General features: G+C 51.3%; 2 protein-coding genes across 7 annotated transcripts in view; one reads left to right on the top strand and one right to left on the bottom strand.

Moving 5' to 3' along the window:
• Positions 1–10704, bottom strand: part of Cars2 (cysteinyl-tRNA synthetase 2, mitochondrial) — a 31197-nt gene extending 20493 nt beyond the window's left edge. For 4 of the 6 annotated variants that reach the window (XM_038329159.1, XM_038329157.1, XM_038329161.1 and 1 more), the window contains exons 1-5: positions 6472–6698; positions 6196–6246; positions 4302–4419; positions 691–762; positions 77–182 (exon numbers count right to left, since the gene is read on the bottom strand). In XM_038329159.1, the coding sequence (XP_038185087.1) occupies positions 77–182; positions 691–762; positions 4302–4419; positions 6196–6246; positions 6472–6650 (526 nt within the window). In that variant the 5' untranslated portion in view covers positions 6651–6698. Of the gene's footprint in view, positions 1–76; positions 183–690; positions 763–4301; positions 4420–6195; positions 6247–6471; positions 6699–10083 lie in introns of those variants that run through there. The other 2 variants (XM_038329160.1, XM_042055042.1) reach the window with 2 other exon arrangements.
• Positions 10705–11763: 1059 nt separating this feature from the next.
• Positions 11764–18205, top strand: Ing1 (inhibitor of growth family member 1). Its single transcript, XM_038326376.1, has 2 exons — positions 11764–11966; positions 16376–18205. Exons 1-2 carry the CDS (start codon positions 11831–11833, stop codon positions 17077–17079), a joined length of 840 nt encoding a protein of 279 aa, XP_038182304.1. The 5' UTR covers positions 11764–11830; the 3' UTR covers positions 17080–18205.
• The last annotated feature ends 363 nt before the right edge of the window (positions 18206–18568 follow it).

Here is an 18568-nt window from a genome sequence, read left to right as displayed (position 1 = left end):
CACAGCCACGGAAGTGGCGGCACACAGCCCAGGCGTGACCTGCATCTCAGAACTCCGCCGGGGCCCCCAGCCATACCTGAGGCTGTCGAGTAAGCATGGCCGCGAGCAATGATGGCTTCAATGAAGGCGATGATCCGTGGGATGTTCTCAGTGACTCTCAAGTACACCGTGGGCGGCAGAACCTGGAACGACGCAGAGACACAGGCACCAGGGGTTACCTCCAAGCTCACGGGCTCATGCCCAAGACCAGACCTGGCACAACAGGGTGGCAGCCATTCTGAGTCAGGATGCCCCAGTGATCCAACTGGCTTTTCCTGTGTGGTTTCCCTACTAACTCTCACAGACAAGACTGCTGAGGAGAACAAGAAGCCAGGCAGCCAGACATCGGTGCCAGGAATGTGCCTGACGCTGACAGGAATGTAAGATAAATCAGGGACTTTCTGGCAAGGTGCAATCACTTCATCCTGCCTCATACACAGGGGCTTCTTCAGACCCACAAGAGAGGAATCCAGCTCACCCCGACGCCCCAGACCAGCTCCCTCCCCCGAGGCCATCACAGGGTATACTCAGCAGGTCTAGATTCAGGTCCTTTCCTTCGGTCTTGACACCACAAGGCACTAACAATGGAATGTTCTGGATCAGGCAGGTGAGCTGCCACTTTCCTTTACAGGAGGGTAAACCACAGCTTACCTTCAGGGCCGCCATGTCTTGTTTAAATTCTTCTTCAAAGAGACTGGCAAGAGAAGCGGGTGACACATTCATCTGCACAAGGTCAGACAACCACAATGTCAGCACACCCGGAGGACAACACACACACCCATCCCAGCAGACCAGGCTACCCCTGGATACACACACCTATCCCAGCAGATCAGGCTACCCCTGCATACACACACCTATCCCAGCAGATCAGGCTACCCCTGCATACACACACCCATCCCAGCAGATCAGGCTACCCCTGCAGACTGAACAGTGACCGCACGCCCCAAGGGGGTTCAGCCCCAAGAAGGGAATGTTGATTTTTAAGTGTTAAATTACCCTAAATCTCAGTAGTTAAAAGGCTTATGGGCCCTGTCCACTGGGAACAGAGAGAAGCTGGGTACCATTTCTACCATACAACAAAGTACAAACTCTCCTCCCCGTCTACAAATGAGTGCAACACCCGCCATGTGTAATGAGATCTGGTGTCCTCTTCTGGCATGCAGGTATTTTTGCACACAGAATACTGTATATGTGATAAATCCTTCTTTTAAAAAATTTTTAAAAAGCAGGGGCTGCATAATATTGGTGCATGCCTTTAACCCCAGCACTGGAGAGGCAGAGGCAGGCAGAACTATGTTAGTTCAAGGTTACTCCTAATCCACATAGTGCGTCCCACTTCCACCAGGCTACATAGCAAGACCCAGTCTCGAACAAAACATAACAAAAAAGCTTCATGCATACCCTGTACAAGAACCTGAAGCTACCTACACTCTGCAAACACTTAATGCCACACCTACCGTGCTGGGCCATCCTCGGCCTGCCCCAAGCACACCTACCCACCTCAGGAAACGTCTCCTTTTTCATGAGGTAAGAAATTTCTACTCTGAGATATCAAGAATCTCTCTCAGGTTTCTCAGTGATGAGTACGGAGCCGGTGGCTGACTTTCTGCTTGGGGCTCTAAAGCAGTAGTCACCCCCAGAAAGTACCACATGGAGGACTGCCTTCAGTGAGACGGCGGGTGGCCCAGGAGCCTGCTACCTTCACTAAGCCAGGCTGCTCAGCCGTGGTTTGCCTCACACCTCCTGAGACCGCTGGGATGAGATAAGACACAAACATGGCAGTGTCAGTGCTGAAGACATGGAGTCCACGGTGCCCCTGGGAGTCACACTCCTTGTCCAGGCACCGTTGTAAGGCACAGAACACACATTCAGATCTTGTCAACACTACCTAAATGCCTTCAGCTGTAACTTTTACCTATTTCTTCTTTCCTTCCTTCCTATTTTTTGTTTTGTTTTGTTTTTAGAGACAGGGTTTCTGGCTGTCCTGGAACTCACTCTGGTCTAGGCTGGCTTCGAAAACAGAGATCTGCCTGCTTCTGCCTCCTAAGTACTTGGTTTAAAGGCATGTGCTGTTTATGCCCAGCTCGGTTTTTTACCTTTTCAAATTATGAATAAACTGAAATAGATCCCACATATCCAGATGCCCCAACCCATTTTTTTAATTGTAGGAAGTGTTTTTACGTTTGTGGTACCACATGTCTATATCTACTTCTGTTGAGATTCATTTTTATTTTGGTCTTGATAGCTTTCATCTTTCATTAGTTCTCTTTATGTGTATGGATGCTTGCCTTCACACATGTCTGTGTACCACATGAGTGCAATGCCCAAGGAGACCAGAAGAGGGCATCCAATACCCAGAACTGCCATGTGGGTGCTGGGAATTGAACCCTGGTCCTCTAGAGGAGTGGACAATGCTCTTAACCACTGAGCCAGCTCTTCAGTTCCTCCTTTTCAGTTTTTTAACAGCATGGTCATTCACAGAACACTAAAAACCTGGTTTATATTTTCCAATCTTTTCTATTTCTGAGTCTGTCTACATAAATGGATTTACACTTGGAAACATACTGAGAAACCCTTCCCAAAGGAGGTCACAGAAACATCCTGGGATTTTTGCCAGGAATCTGTGGCTCCACTCATCTTATATTTAATCTCTGATCTGCTTTAGGTTGGCTGTGAGGCATGACTCTAACTTGGGTTTGTATTTTCTCCAGATGGTTATCCAACTGTCAACACTATTGACTGAATTATCCAACCCTAGCGATGTGAAATGCCATCTTTTATCATGAAACAAATTCCATTAATTATTATGTGTATTTCTGGCCTCTGTAGTATTGTTCTTTCTTGGAAAGAATATAGAGCAGGGGCTGTCAGGGAATGGGAGGAAAGACAAGAAGTGGGGGGAAGGAGGGAGGGACAAAGAATACTCTAGGGAGAAGGGCACAGATACCTTAATTCCCACCAAGCTGCCGGCCTGCATATAATACATACAACCTGCCATAGATCGGTCCTGCGTGTGCGCACACATATACACACACAGTGACATGTGACTTTTACTGGGGAGATGGAAGGGAACACAGAGCAGGTATGGACCAAAGGAAGGATTCCACCCAAGTCTGTGGTGAGTCGGTGAGTTCATGGGGTTCCCATCAGAAGCATGGGTGACTGACCCAAAGGCAACTAAGCGACAGAGAATCTCACTCCACTCTCCAATCTCAGGGTGAGAGGCCTCCTGCCGATCTCACGAGATGTGAGGGCCTCCCTCCTCCCCTGGGAGAGAGTCAGGGGGACCGCAACTACTCTGATTCACAATGCTCGTCTGGCTCAGAGAAAGCAAGTACACAATACATATAGATAATACATACACTCAGACATACATGTAATTTTATGTATATGCATTCATAGATAAAAAAGAATTATCTATAGCTTTTTAAATATGTCTAAACATCTGGTTAAGCTATTCCCTTCTGGATCCGCTCCTCAAGGGTACCACACTCTCAAAGTCAGACGGTTACATTTTATTCCCTAGTGGCTGGTCACAGGGCACACTGGGACAGTCACCATGAAACAAGCTGCATAGGGCAAGTGCCAAAAACCCTAGTCCTTGCTATTCCAGGTCTTATCGTGTGAGTCATTCCAAGTTAGCCATCCTTTCCTTTGCGGGGAGTCAGTGGGCCAGGCCTTTGGCACTCCAGCTGAACCCCTGGCCTTCAACACCCCCCACCATCTTCCCAGGAAGCCAGACATGCAAGTTAGTGCCCTGGGTCAGAAAAAAAGGGTCTCTGGCTTGAATCATGGAGACACTGTGATTTTTCACAACATAGCATAACACACACCAGGCAGTGGTGGCACATGCCTTTAATCCCAGCACCTGGAAGGCAGAAGCAGGCGGATCTCTGTGAGTTCGAGGCCAGTCTGGTCTACAAAGTGAGTTTCAGGACATCCAGGGCTACACAGAGAAGCCCTGTCTCAAAAGGCGAGGGAGATGGCTGGAGAGATAGCTCAGTGGTTAAGAGCACTGACTGCTCTTCCAGAGGACCAGGGTTCAAGTTCCAGCACCCACATGGTAGCTCACAACTGTCTGTGACCCCAAAATCTGACACCCTTGCACAGACATGCAATATGCACGCAGGCAAAACACCAATCCAAGTAAAATAAAAGGATAAATAAACTGGTTAAAAAAAAAAAAGAAATACATAAAAATACGATCAGCAAAGAACTGCCACACAGCCGCCAGGCTATCAAGGCGAAATCGCTATGCTCACCTCATTAGCTCTCTTGATTATTTTATCATCCACATCAGTGATGCTCATCGCCATGATCACATTGCACCCAAACACCTTGGTCAGGATCCTTCGGATAATGTCAAATCTGACGTATGAGCTGAAAGAAAAAAAAAAACTGTTGGCTTGTCTTCAACACAGAATCAATGTTGCTGTTCAACTTTTAACTTAAAATTGCTTTATTTCCAATTCATTTGTTTTATTTCACGTTCATGTGTTTTGCCTGCGTGGATGCATGTGCACCATATGTTTATTTGGTGCCTAGTGTGGTCAAAAGAGGGTGTCAGAGCCCCTGAAATCAGATAATACACAGAATGGTTGTGAGTCACCACGGGGTGCTGGGAACTGGATCCAGGTTCTCCACAAACAAGTGCTCTTAAGTGCTAAGTCATCCCTCCAGCCACCAATTTTATTTATTATTATTATTGTGTGTGTATATAGTATGTGTGTGTGTGTGTGTGTGCACACACTACAGCAGCATGCATGTAGAGGGAGGTCAGAGGAAGTTTGTGGGATTCAGTGCTCTCCTTTTACCATGAGTCCTGGGGATCAAACTCAGGTCATCAGGCTTGTACAGGAGGTGCCTTTACCCAGTGAGCCGTCTTTGCCAGCCCCATGATTGTTATTCTTGAAAAGGAACGTGTTATAACTTAGCACCACTATGAAACTTCCAAGCTCTGTTCTACAGTCGATAATTGGTTCATAGGGAACTAATTCAAGTACTTCTTTACAAACTGAGTCCCACCTGGTAGCCCGGAAGGGTTCTTGCAAGAAGCAACCAAAAGGGGCTGGAGAGATGGCCGAGTTCAATTCCCAGGACCTGAATTCAATTCCTAGCAACCACATGGTAGTTCATAACCATCTGTAATGAGGTCTGGCGTCCTCTTCTGGCCTGCCGGCATTCATGCAGGCATAACATTGTATACATAATAAATAAATAAATCTTTGAAATAAAACAAAACAAAAAAGCAACCAAGCAGTTGCATCAGTTCCAAGATAAGGTATCGCTGTTTTTAAGTTTAGAGCTGTCGAGTGAGTTGCATCTATCTAAAAGTATAAAAACTTCTATAATACAACATTGACAAAAGGTCAAACGACAAGAGCTTTTTACTGTTCTCATTCATGCTCGAGAACCGAGAGACAGACAGGCGGATCCCTGGGACTCACTGGCCAGCTGGCTTAGCCTGCTTGTGGAGTTCCAAGTCACTGAGAGATTCTACTTCAAAACAGACAGGGGACAGCACCTGATGATGACATCTGAGGCTGTCCTCTGGCCGTCACACTTGTGTTTAATTTAGGTCTAAAACTGCCCAAGTAAAAATGTGCAAGACAACAAACAAGATATTAGGAAATGGGGAATGTCAACAAACGCAGAACTTCCTCCCAGCTCCAGTGCTTCCCAGGAGTGCAGCCCTACAGCGCTGTCACGGCTGAGGAGAAACAAGTCACATAACACGGGGTGCCGTGTTATGTAGCACTTCATATATACTATTTCCTGAACCTGCCATGAAGATTCCAAACACTGAACTATTATCATTTCTGTCTCGACTCAAAGCAACAACTCCAGCAAGTGACCCATTCAAAGCCAGGCGATGACACCCCACGGTTGGATTCGGGTCCCTGGACCAACCTTAGAAACATCTAAATCACTGGGTTCCTCCACATCAACTCTCTGAGTGTCCAGACCTGAGCACTGAGTATACAACCAAAAACAGCTGCAAACACTAAACAAGACTAACAATTTGAGGTCTCACAATTCCCAGAATGCAGTCACTACTCGGTTCATTAAACAGATAAAAATACAAGCTAACAATTTACCCTTTACACAATAAGTGACCCTCTGACTTTATCACCAAGTTCAAATCAGGAAACTTACCAAGCATGGCCAAGGTGTGCATGGTCGTACACAGTCGGTCCACAGCTATACCTAGGAACATATTAAGACCCACCGTGTGAGATATCTGCAAAAAAGAGCCCTAAGCCCTCGATAACAATCACCTCCCCACACACACCCCCCCCCCCCCCCCACACACACACACAGGCACACACGCGCACACGGTGTTTTGGTGACGGCTCCGGGGACCACACCTGCGGGTTTCAGGACGCACTCGCCCCTGCAGACCCTCACGCCCCGCCCCGCCGGCGCACGCACCAGGAAACGGCGTCCGAGCGGGCCACGATCAGCGGCTCCTTCTTGCCCGTGAGGCTGTTGTGCACCTGCACGCCGGTGTCCTGGCCTTGCGGCCGCTGCCACGCTTGCCCGCGCCGCCCGAGAGCCAGAGCCTCCCGGAGCAGCAGAGAGCCCGGCCCAGGCCCGCGTGCCCGCAGCATGTCGGGGGAACACTAGTGAACCAGGCACAAGGCAATTCCGCAGGCCAGGCCCCGCCCCGCCCACGAAAACAAGCCCCGCCCGGCGACCCAGAAGCCACGCCCGAGTCCCCACAGGGCTCCGCCCACTCCCGGAAGAGAATACTCTCTCCGCCCGGAGTCTGGCAGTGAACCCAGCAGTGCAGTAGCCTGTAGACCTCATAGAGAAACGGGGCCCCTCGGCCCTTCCCCTTTATAGCGCAGGTCTCACAGCTCGTCCTTGTGGATAGATTGGTCCCCGTGTACATCGTTGTGCCTGCTGCTGAGATCTGGTGTGCACCGCAACATTGTGTACATACGTGTGTATCTCAACCCGACACTCCAACACACTGCCTACTCCAGAAACACTATGCACCCCAGCGTGTACTCATCTTGTCTACGCTCAAACACTGTGCTTTAACACACACTGCACCCCAACATACACACAGCATGCATGCCAGTATGCACCTTGCCACACTCAGCACATGTAGACCAACACTACATCCCCAAACATGTCCGCACTCCGTACACACAGTATTTGTGTACTTTACACTGTCTTGTGGCCTTAGGATGAAAAAACAACGCCAGGAAATGACTGTTCAAGTATATGTAACTGGAAATGTCTGCTGGAGAGATGGCTGCTCTTCCAGAGGACCCAGGTTTGAGTCCCAGCACCCACTTGGCTACTCTAGTCTATAATCCCAGTTCCAGAGGGGCCAATGCCTCTTTTGGACTCAGTAGGCACTGCACACATCGTCCACAGACAGACATACGTGTAAAATACCCATTCACGTAAGAATAAATTGCTTAAAATTTTTTAGAGCCACACTGGTGGTGTCTATCTGAAATCAAAGCTTTTGGGAGGGGGGGGATGAAGGAGCATCAAGTTCAAGACCAGCGTCCCCATATGAGATCCTGCCTTAGAAACCAATCGAAACGTGATGAAAAGTACCATCGCCCGTCTCCTAAGAACTGTCCTGAGTTAGGTCCCCTTTGCTTGTCCGGTCCTTGCAACACTGAGCAGCCTCCGCCCTTCCAGTCTTGGTTTTCACTCTGTTTTGGTGCTCTCCTGAAAGGCAAATGATTAAGCACCTGTGTTCCTGGAACACTTTTTCTCCTGACGATTCTGGACTCTCACTGCCTGCCTGAAGCTAAACTGCCACGTAAACAGACTGTGTTCTGTGCCTTATGGGGGTTACTCGTGGTCCCCAAGTGTCCCAAGTTCTCCCGGAATATTATTTTTCCTCACAGCCACCTGCCTTCCTATCATTCTGTCATCGCACGTGTGTGCGTTTGTCTCGTTCTTAGAGTGATATACAATTCTCTTTTCCCACCCACCTACCTCAGTTGCTGAGATATGGTTTCACTCAGTAGCCCAGGCTGTCACTATGTAAATCTTACTAGCTTACTCGCCTTTAAACTCCCCGTCTCAGTCTCCCACAGTTTGGGGATTACAAGTGTGGACTGCCACTCCCTGGGTACTTAACTGTAAATTCTTGACCTTCTTGGCAAATCCTGCAAATTCATCAAAGAGCTTGGCCTGAGAAAGTCCCTCAGAAACTCTTCCTGTGCAGGTAGTGAAAGACCTGCTAGAGAAAGCTTTTACTCTGATACAAGATGTGTCTAAAGGTTGGAATGCGAACTCAAAGAACTAGAGTGGATATATAAAATAACAGTTCTAAGCTGGGTGGTGGTGGCACACATCTTTAATCCCAACAGAGGCAGGTGGATCTCTGTAAATTCGAGGCCAGCCTAGTCTACAAAGTGTGTTCCAGGATAGGCTCCAAAGCTACACAGAGAAACCCTGTCTTGAAAATCCAAAAAGAAAAAAAATACATTTATTTGTATATGTATGTGTATTCCACAGCAAAAGTGAGGCGACCCAAGGACAGCTTGGGGAGCTTCCTTCTACAAGGTGGGGTCCCAGGGAGTGAGCTCAGGTTATCAGACTTGATGTCAAGCACCTTTCCTGGCCAAGCCATCTTGGTGTCCCCAGACTTCTTATAAAACCAAAAACGTTACACATAGCCACAGGCTTGGACTGGGAATGGAAGCCCAGCTCAGGCTAGCTGAAGTGAGAATGGGAAATTGGCATTTAGCAGGAGGGTGCCCTTTGTCCCAGGAGCCTCACTCAGGGAACACCTCCAACCAGAGCCTCAAAGGAGCCTCTCAAACGTGTCTTGCCAGATTCTCTCTGGACCCACTGTCATTGCCTCCCCAGTCTCTGCTTCCCAGGAAGAGGTTTTTCTTAAAGACTGTATTTATTAATTTAGTGTGTATGTGGAGGCCTGAGGACCAACTCTCCAGACTGGTTCAGTCACTCCACCGTGTGGGTTCAAGGCTTTGAACTCAAGTTAACTCAGCCATCTCCCAGCCTTTGATTTTCTACACAGTCTACTTAAAATGCTTGGTTATAGTTGAACTATATTTTATCTATTGGTCTTCTGAGCATGCTCAGAAAGCCACTTTATAAGGCCAATTAAAAAAATACTTTTTTACCCCAAAGAGGTGAACATACTCAGTATTCCCAGGACATAAAACAATGTAGTTAGCATGTGGTAGGCACTTGTGAAATAATTCTGGTCAGGTGAACAAGATGTCCTTGGGTTTGTGTCTATGAATTCAATGAGCAGCAGAATGGATTAAGAGTATTGTGAACTTTCTAAGGTAACCGGGTTCAAACTCCGGCTTGGTTAGCTTGGGAAAAGGTCAGTTATACCTAATCTTTATTAAACTTAGATAGCGCTGAGATTAAGATACCTGTCTCTTAATTGCTACTGTGCCTTTAAACTGCTTACATGACCTCTAAAGAAAAGGCTCACTTTTCATACTCAGTTCTGGACCCCTGCCCACGCTTTATTCCACGTCGTGTCCCGAAGCCATATTGTTAGCCTTTGTGCAGACTAGTGGACAAAGATTTTCTTCTGGCAACTAAGTGAAACTCCATTCTCCTGTTTCTGGCTAGGACTGAAAGCAGTTGGATGTTAGTAAAAAAAACCACCACAGGACATCCAAGTGACGTTCGCCAGCAGAAAATGTACGCCCTGTGCTTCAAGGTGCACACCCACAGCAACGTCCCAATCTGAACGATCTAACTCGAAAAGCAGACAGTTGAATTGAATGTCTCTTGCTGCACTGACACTCCTATGACCGATCGCTGAAACGAGTGCCGTCGCCCCCGTCGATACTCTATTGTAGAGAACTGCGTGGAAGTGTGGATGTCACGGGGGGCGCACTGAGTATTTCCACACGTGCCGAGGGGGTTAGGATGTCACCGTGTTTCAAGAGTCGTTCCAAACCCTTCCAAACTACATCTTTTGGGTCTGAAGGGGTGAGTCCTGTTCTGCCGGAAGACGAATCCCGGCGGCTGAAATACAACACCGAGCACGGCGGAGGAGGCTGAAGACAGTGAGCTGACCTGGCGCCGCGGCGACATTCCAACAGGCGAGGCGGAGAGCACTCATCAGCGCTCGGCACAGGAGGACACTGCGGCGGGAGGACCCAGGAGAACCGCCCAGGCAGCAGAGCAAGACTGAGGACCCGGGATTCTATAGGAGAAGGCAGCAATGCAAAGGCGCGAAATTAGGCGACCTCAGGCCAGACTCCGCCCCGGGGCGGTACCTAGGCCGGAAGGGGGCGGGGCCGCCGGAGCCCGTCGCCTAGGCAACCACTCGCTCGGCCCGGGCTTTTCAGAAAGCCCTAAATCCGGGGCTGTGGGGGAAGGGCGGGATGGGGATCCGAAGGCTGCGCCAACCTGCGGGCGTGCGCCCGGGGTGCCCGCAGCCTCCTCAGTATGGTGAGGACCCGGGCAGACTCGGGGGCGGCAGGGCAAGGGCTAAGATCGGGGCGCTGCTCCCGCCAGCCCGCCCTCCGTAGACCTCCGAGCTGCACAGAGCACCCCTCGGGGGCCCCTTTGTCTCCAGGCCATTCCAAACTCAGCTCCGAGAGGCGACACAAAGGGACGGCGGGGAAGGACGGCGCAGGCGCGGGCAGCCGCCGAGGATGCTGGGAGTGGTGGTCCCGCGGCGCCTCGGGAGCGGCCCTCCCGCGCGGGTCCGCAGCCCCTGCCCGAGCCCTGCGCATGCGCGCCCACTTCCGCCTCCCTCGGACCCGCCTGCTCGGTCCTGCTCGCCGAGGACAGCTCTCTAGTACTAGGCGTGCGGGAGGCGTTGCCGGCCCCACCACACCTCCTTCTCGTCCAGATTGGCCGCAGAGGTAAGAGCCGCCAGGGGATTGGCTGTTGCCGTTGCCAGTTCCGTCGGGGGCCCTATTTATACCGCGCTCGGGGGCGGGGGGAATGCAGTTCAGCCCGGAGGATGGTGGCTGTGTTCTGTATAGTCTTGTCTGGAGAGCGGCGCTGTGGCGGCTCGTCCGGCCCCGGAGTGTCCTTAGAGGAGCGGGCCACCTCCCCGCCGTGCCTGGCCGGCGTGCGGCTCCGCCCAGTAGGTCCGCCACCAAGTGCCAAACTCCTAGTAAAGTTTCGCGTCGCCGGCCGTCCCTGCCCCGGGCGGCCCCGTGCCTGTCCCCTCCGCGACCCTGGCCCCCCAGCGACAGTGACAGGCCACGCCCTCGCGCGGGCCGGCCTTCGCGGCCCCGCCGCCCCCCGGCCCGGGACGGTGAGGGGCGTGAATGCGGTGGGGGCGGGGCCGCCTCCGGGAGGAGGAGGGAGGGGGGTGGCGAGGCGCATGCGCGCTGCGCGCGGGGCTGAATGTTTCCCAAGTGTTTGAAACTGGTATTTGGGTTTTCCACGTTGGACAAGTGCGGCGAGGCAGGCGGCGGAGCGCGCCCTTCCCGCTGCCGGCCCCGCTCTCTCCGCTCTCCACGCTGGTGGCGGGTGGGCGGCGGTGGCCGGCCCCCTTTGGGTGTGTGCGCGCTCGTACGCACGGCCCCCCGCGCCGCCCGCCGCCCGGGAGGGGGCCTGCACGGCCGGCGGGGCGTGCGCCAGAGCTTCGGCCGCCGCGGCCCGCGCCTGCAGGCGCCGGGGTCCCCGCGGCCCCGGAGGCGGCGCGGCGGGCGCCAGATGTAGCCGCCGGCCGGCCCGGCCGAAGTGGCGCGGGGGGGCGCGGGAGGGCGAGAGCTTTTGCATTTTGCAGTGCTGTTTGAGGGGGGCGGGGGGTGGAGGAAGCGGAAAGCCGCCGAGTCGCCGGGGACCTCCGGGGTGAACCATGTTGAGTCCTGCCAACGGGGAGCAGATCCACCTGGTGAACTATGTGGAGGATTACCTGGACTCCATCGAGTCACTGCCTTTCGACCTGCAGAGGAACGTCTCGCTGATGCGGGAGATCGACGCCAAATACCAAGGTACGGCGGGTGATGGATGGGCGGGGGCGGCCGCGTCCATCCCCGGGTCCCGGCGACGAGGCTGGCTGGTCCTGCAGGAGCCGGAGCTCCCGGTGGCGTCCTCGGAGGGCTAGGAACAAAAGGTCTGGAGCGCCTTTGAGACGCCGAGGTCCTTGTGTGCCGAGCCCCGGGACATGGAGGAGGAAGGAGCGCGAACGGCTGGCTGCAAGGCTGCGCGACCAAAGCGCTCTTTGTAGTGAAGTGATGAGGCGGTGCTGCGGGGGAGGGGGCGCGGGGCTCGGCCGCGTCCTCGGGGAGGGGGCGCGGGCGGCCGCGCGAGGTGGAGTGCAATACGGACGCGGCGGCCGCAGGGCGCGGGCGCCCGGTTGGAGGGGCGGCTGCGGGCCGGGCTCCCGCGATCTGGAGTGCCGGTCCGGAGAGTCGCCGCCCCCCGCCCGGTCCCGAACCCGAGTGTTACATAAAGTACTGGGCAGTCCGGACCCGGGGTCGCGCGATCGCCCAGGCCCTGCCTGCCTGGGCCCTCCCTTGGCTCTGGACCCGGCTCCGGGGCCGACTACGAGGGGCGCCGGCGCGGTGTGCCTGGCGGAGGGAGAGCGTAGAAGGGAGGATAGTAGTCGACTAGGTCGGTGCACGACTGGGCTGTGCTCGGTGGGCGCGAGTGTGGCTCCGGCCGGAGAGGAGCGGGGCAGGTGAGAGACCTGCAGTCCTCCCGGAGACCCGGGCTGCCCCGAGTGGCGAAGAGGCGGAGCCTGCGTGCCCGCTGGGTCCTGTCGGTTGTTGGGGAAACTTTGCTGCTAGGTCAGGGGGCTCTGCTTTGGACATGGATGGCCGCTCGGAGTTTACTCCTGTTTACAGAACTGCGCAGCAGGGAAACGGAAGAGTTGGGGGGAGGTGGAAGGCCGACACTCAGGCCCGCACGCCGAGTCCTGCCGGGGAAAGCGCCCCTGCGCGCTCTGTCCGAGCTGCAGCTTCGCAGCTCGGTTTATAGGAGAGTCATTAACATATTGCGGAACGTTCCGCCTCTGCGGCCCTGTGATTGGTCGCAACGTCCCCCGTGGAATGTCCTTATCAGTGTGCTGCGCAGTCATTGGGGGACGGCCTGCATGGGGGCGGGCCTGGCTCGGGGACGCGCTCGGGTCTGTGTTTCCGCTGCCTGCTATTCTCTCTGTGGCAGAGGGCCGGGCGGAGGGAGGAGGCGAGTTGATTTGAATGTCTTCGGGTCGCCCGTCCTCTGGCCTCGGATTGGCTCCTGTCGCTGCTGGGGTGGGCCATCGTCGCGGCTCCTGCGGTTTGGTTGGTTACCTCCTGTGATCTCCGCCCTCAGCGTCGTCGATTCACGGAGGCCTCGGGGCGGGGCGGAGCGCTCTTGGCGAGTCTCATAGGCTGCCGGGATCGCGGTCACTTTCCGGCCGCGGGGCCATGGCGGCAATGGCCCCCGGGAGGCCGCTGCGATCTCCTTCTCGGCTCCAGCGCCGCGCAGGCAGCTCCGGCCACTTGTCGCATTTCCCGGAGGCGTGAGTGAGCGGGGAGGGTCCTGTCGGGACACGGGTCGGTGTGTTCGGGTGCTGTCCTCCTGGAGCCCCGCCGACGCGGCTCCCACGCTGTGTGGACCGACCTTAGAATAAGCCCTTACTTGCTCAGAGTTACTGTTGCAGGTGGAGCTTTTTGACGGTCGCCAGTGCTTCGGGTGTAGAAGAGTCTGGAAGAACTTAGGTTTCGGTTGTTGTAAATAGAACTTGTTGTCCGAGTCATTTTTTCAAATGTTATAAAAATACCTTGGAAGCAGTGCCTCATTAGAAACTTAGTACTACCTTATGTAAGTTAAAATAGCTTCTAGAGAACAGGACAGACTAGATGGTTTATTCACCATCTCTATCTCCGCTGGTACTTTATGGTGGTCCAGCAGCACTCCGAAGTTCAGCTGCGTTGTTCCTGTCTGTTGCTTTCAGTGGTTTTATTGATTGAGTACTTTGATTAGGGTAACTGCTATTGTGTGGGTCCCACAGTAACCTTGTGGTAAGTTTTTAATGGGATTTTTCTCCCTAAGCTTCACCTAAAGCAAAAAGAAGCTGTTGTTCAAATTTAATTTAGCAATGGGTAGAATTGCTCTTCTATAAAATACCAGCATTATTTTTGAAACATGGCTGGGTGCGATGACACATGCCTGTAATCCTATTGGAGGCAAGATCAGCAACTCAAGGCCAGCTTTGATTGTCTAACGTATTAACCATGCTGGGTTACAAACAAAGAAAAGAAACCTGACTACTGGCTAAGCCAAAGTTAAATAACACAAAATTTGGGTTGTTGTTCACTTACTATCTTTTTTGATAAGGTTTCACTGTGTAGCCTTAGCTGACCTGGAACTCCTAAAAATTCTAATGCCTGTGAATCTGGAGTTTAAGGTATGTGCCATCATGCCAAAAAATGCATATTTTGGGTTATTTTTGATAAGTCAGATCAGTTGATTTGTCTCTTTGGAGAGTGGGACTGTTCATCCTCCTTTGCAGTGGGATAGTGTCTTGTGATTCTTCCTGGAATTCTCCAGAACCTGAACATAGCCTTCCCTGGTACTTCCATGTCAGCCCTTGTTGATGTCTTGTAGGATTTTTGTTGTTATTTTTGTTTGTTTTGAGACGGGGGTCTCCATATGTACTCCTGGCTGGCCTGTATAAGTAAGCTACACTGGCCTGGAATTCAAAGATCTCTGCCGACTTCTGCCTGAGTTCCTATGTTCACTGTCAGGAGAAAAGAGAACAGAGTTTCTGGATAGCCCTTCTGATTTCCAGTGGTTGCCTTAAGAAATGGCAAAAGGGTCTCAAAAAAATCTGGTACTATTTGATGTTTGAGGAAAATTGCTCAAGGACCTTTCTGTGTATATAATTAGACTTTGGTGCACAATGTTTAAATTGTCTAATCCCTTATTTTTAAAGTGGCCATCGATTTTATTTGCTCATTTCTGGCATTTGAAGCACTCTCTGACATCTTTGGCCTGAGATCCTTTGTAGTCTTGAAGCACTCACTGCTGCAGCCACCCACTTTGTAGGGTTTCCCTCTGTCAGCTTTACAGACGCCCACCCGTTCCCCTACTTTGCTGTTATCACCCCTAGTCGGACTGATTTGATGCTCGGCGCAAAGGATCTCTATCTACTTGACACAGAGACTTGCCATACTTGGATATAAACACACAAAGATGGGTTTGGCACTTGTCTAAGGCTTTGGTGGCTTTGTAAACCTGAGCTGTGGATGAGAGCGATCTCCAGCACTTCTTGTAAAGCAGTGTTGATACCCATTACACCTCAAGCAGAAATCCCTCCTTGCGCTATGGCCGTGGGAAAACACCCAGGCTCTAGGGACTGTCTGCAAAGGGAAAGCTATTTGTTCTTGAGACAAGGTCTGGGTGTGTAGCCCAGGCTGGCCTCACACCCGCGCTTCTGCTGCAGTGCCGTGAGTCCTGGAATAGGGGCTGTAGTGAGCTGAATTCTTTGATTTCTCTTAGACTTCTTAACAGCTCTTATTTCTTGGGAAATTGTCTAATTCCATTTGCCAAATGATATTTTATAAGCATATAGACTTATTTTTAGCCTTCCTAAGAAGGCTTAAATTTAATACTAGGGTTTAGTTCTCAGAATGGTAATATTGAGTACTCAGAGATAGGCAGGAAGATCTCTGTAGATTCCAGGGCACCCAAGGCTACACAAACAGTATTATAAGCTGTAAATTTAAAATTTAAAATTATTATAAGTTGTAAAGTCAAATCTGTCACTTTGGTTTTAAAGCAAGGTTGTCTTGAGCAAAGCGTTCTTGTTTTCAGTAATACAGAACGTCATGCCAGAGTGTTCAAGAGGACAGATACACACAGGGCCTCTGCTGTAATCCCAGTCTTTAAGCCATAGGGTGCCATCGTCTAAGTCCACACACCTTCTCTGTAGAGTGTTACAGACATTGAAATGCTCAGATGCAAGGGGGTGGGGAGTCCTGATCTCAGATGGGCAGAACACGGGTAAAAAGTGCCTGTCATTTCCAGCTGGGGAGGTGGAGACAGGCCCTCACTCCCTGCTCCAGAGTCAGTGAGACTGTGTCTCGTGTAAGATGGAGAACAAAACCCAAACCTAAAAAAAAAATACAGAATAAAAGCTCTAAGTTCTTACAGAGATATTTGGATGGGAATTGTGAAAATACAATTCGGGGAAAATACAAATCGGGGAAGAAACAGTTGAGACTGAAGCCCTTTACCTAAGCTTGAACTTTTTGTTCATCACCTCAGCTTTGCTAGGTGGGAGCCCCGGATCACACATGGCAAGAGTTTTACACAGGGAACTGGGGTCCCTTGTGATTTTTGCTTTAGTTTGGTGTTGGGCTTCTTTCCCAGTGTTCCTCGCCATGTGTAACGCAGACTGTTTCTGTTGTAGAGATCCTGAAGGAGCTGGATGACTACTATGAGAAGTTCAAGCGGGAGACGGACGGCACCCAGAAGAGGCGGGTGCTGCACTGCATCCAGAGGGCCTTGATCCGCAGTCAGGAGCTGGGCGATGAGAAGATCCAGATCGTCAGTCAGATGGTGGAGCTGGTGGAGAACCGCACCAGGCAGGTGGACAGTCATGTGGAGCTCTTCGAAGCCCACCAGGACATCAGCGACAGCACTGGCAGCGGCGGCAAGGCCGGCCAGGACAAGTCGAAGAGTGAGACAATCGCTCAGGCAGACAAGCCGAATAACAAGCGGTCCCGGAGGCAGCGAAACAACGAGAATCGAGAGAATGCATCTAATAATCACGACCATGATGACATCACCTCAGGAACGCCCAAGGAGAAGAAAGCAAAAACCTCAAAGAAGAAGAAACGCTCCAAGGCCAAAGCAGAGAGGGAAGCCTCTCCCGCAGACCTCCCCATCGACCCCAACGAGCCCACGTACTGTCTGTGCAATCAGGTCTCCTATGGAGAGATGATCGGCTGTGACAACGACGAGTGCCCCATCGAGTGGTTCCACTTCTCCTGTGTGGGACTCAACCATAAACCAAAGGGCAAGTGGTACTGCCCCAAATGTCGTGGGGAGAACGAGAAAACAATGGACAAAGCCCTGGAGAAGTCCAAGAAAGAAAGGGCTTACAACAGGTAGTTTGTGGACATTCACACGTGAGAACAGACCCGCCGGTGTATTTGTGTCGCTGCCTTTGCGGAAGTCCGAGGACGGTCAGATGGGTGTTTTTAGAGGGGCTGGAGGATCCTCTCCTCGGGACAGCGGAGACAGCCTGTGTCTTCATGGTGTACCCGTAACCAGACTGGGCTGCAGATCAGCAGTTTAGAAACTACAAAGAGAGGTTCCAATTAAACATGTCAGCAAATGTCAGACTGGTTTTGGGGGTTGGGGAGTGACTTGGAAGTAATCTAACAGATGTATAAAGAAGAGATTTAATTTGGCTGTTTTAACAAAAATGTTATGGTTTACAAAAAAAACCAAAATTCACCAGGTTGCTGAAGTGCAGCAAGAGTGCTTCTCGCTACCACAGTGTATATCCACAGGACAAGCTGGTCAAAGGTTTAAAGTCTAAATGTTATTTTTTAAAAAGGTAAATGAGTAAATTTTACATGACATTTTATACATGGCCTATTCCCCAACTGGCCATTTTTAATGACTGGGTACATTTTTAATAGGTCAGACACAGTGGTCCAGGCAGTGGGTCCAAGTCTTGCCTTTGCTACCCTAGGTCATAGTGTAGCCACCTTTAACTTATATGAAGTGTATAAATGTACATTTCCCAGCCACCCCGCCCCTGCTGTATTATAACCGGAAGTGCAGCCTGGTGCTGTTGTGAAGCCAAGGTGCGCGTCCTGCTGCGTGTGTGAGCTGTATAGATGTTGTGTCAAGAAATAAATGAAACTTGACCAGTTTGTTTCTTTAGCATTTAATTTTAACATATAAATAATTTTAAATTTTTTTGTCTTAAAAATTTATACACCAGCAGTTTAGACAAAGCCTTAAGCAAATTGTATATCACTGATCTCACATAATAAGGAAGTAGACATTATGTCCATGCCAGCAAATAAATGTCAAAAACTACTTAGAGCAGAGGTTAGGAAGTGACTGTGTACTAGAGATCCAGCCCCACCATCTGTTTTGTGTGGCCTGTGAGCTAAGAATGGGCCCTGTGTTTCTAAGTGCTTTGAAAACTCTCATTTCATGATACATGAAAGTCCTATGAATTCAGATTTGAGTGTCTATAAATAAAGACTCGTTGGAACACTGCCATGCTTATTTCCTTATGTGCTGTCTGTGGCTGCTTGTGTAGGACCAAGACTGGCTCTTGGCAGAGTTCACTGCTGACAGCTGATGTTGGCCACCCATCGATAGCGCATGTCCTTAGCTACCCACATATAGGACTGCAGATCTCCATCCCTGGGTGACGAGCGCGCTGCTCGATCCATTTGTGGGGCCTCTGGGCCAGGTCACTGTAGGTCACTGTGGCACCCGTTGTTGGCAGTGTATGTCAAGTAGCTATTTGTTGACTTTTGAGAATTTTTCTTACACTGGGCATGAATTCGTTTTCTGGTCTTTCCATCGTAGTTACTGGGTGAACACCGGGTCACAGCCAGTGATGTCTTAAAGT

Source organism: Arvicola amphibius, chromosome 4, assembly GCF_903992535.2.
Source record: "Arvicola amphibius chromosome 4, mArvAmp1.2, whole genome shotgun sequence".
In the NCBI taxonomy this organism is placed as follows: domain Eukaryota; kingdom Metazoa; phylum Chordata; class Mammalia; order Rodentia; family Cricetidae; genus Arvicola; species Arvicola amphibius.
The sequence above is the reverse complement of the archived record's forward strand: the minus strand, read 5'-3'. Positions and strand labels throughout refer to the sequence as shown.

What these genes read in the sequence shown, in the direction of transcription:
- Ing1 (XM_038326376.1), top strand. Translation starts at nt 11,831, where the DNA reads ATGTTGAGTCCTGCCAACGGGGAGCAGATCCACCTGGTGAACTATGTG. An exon ending in GATCGACGCCAAATACCAAG is followed by an intron (nt 11,967 to 16,375) that starts GTACGGCGGGTG and finishes TTTCTGTTGTAG; the next exon opens with AGATCCTGAAGGAGCTGGAT.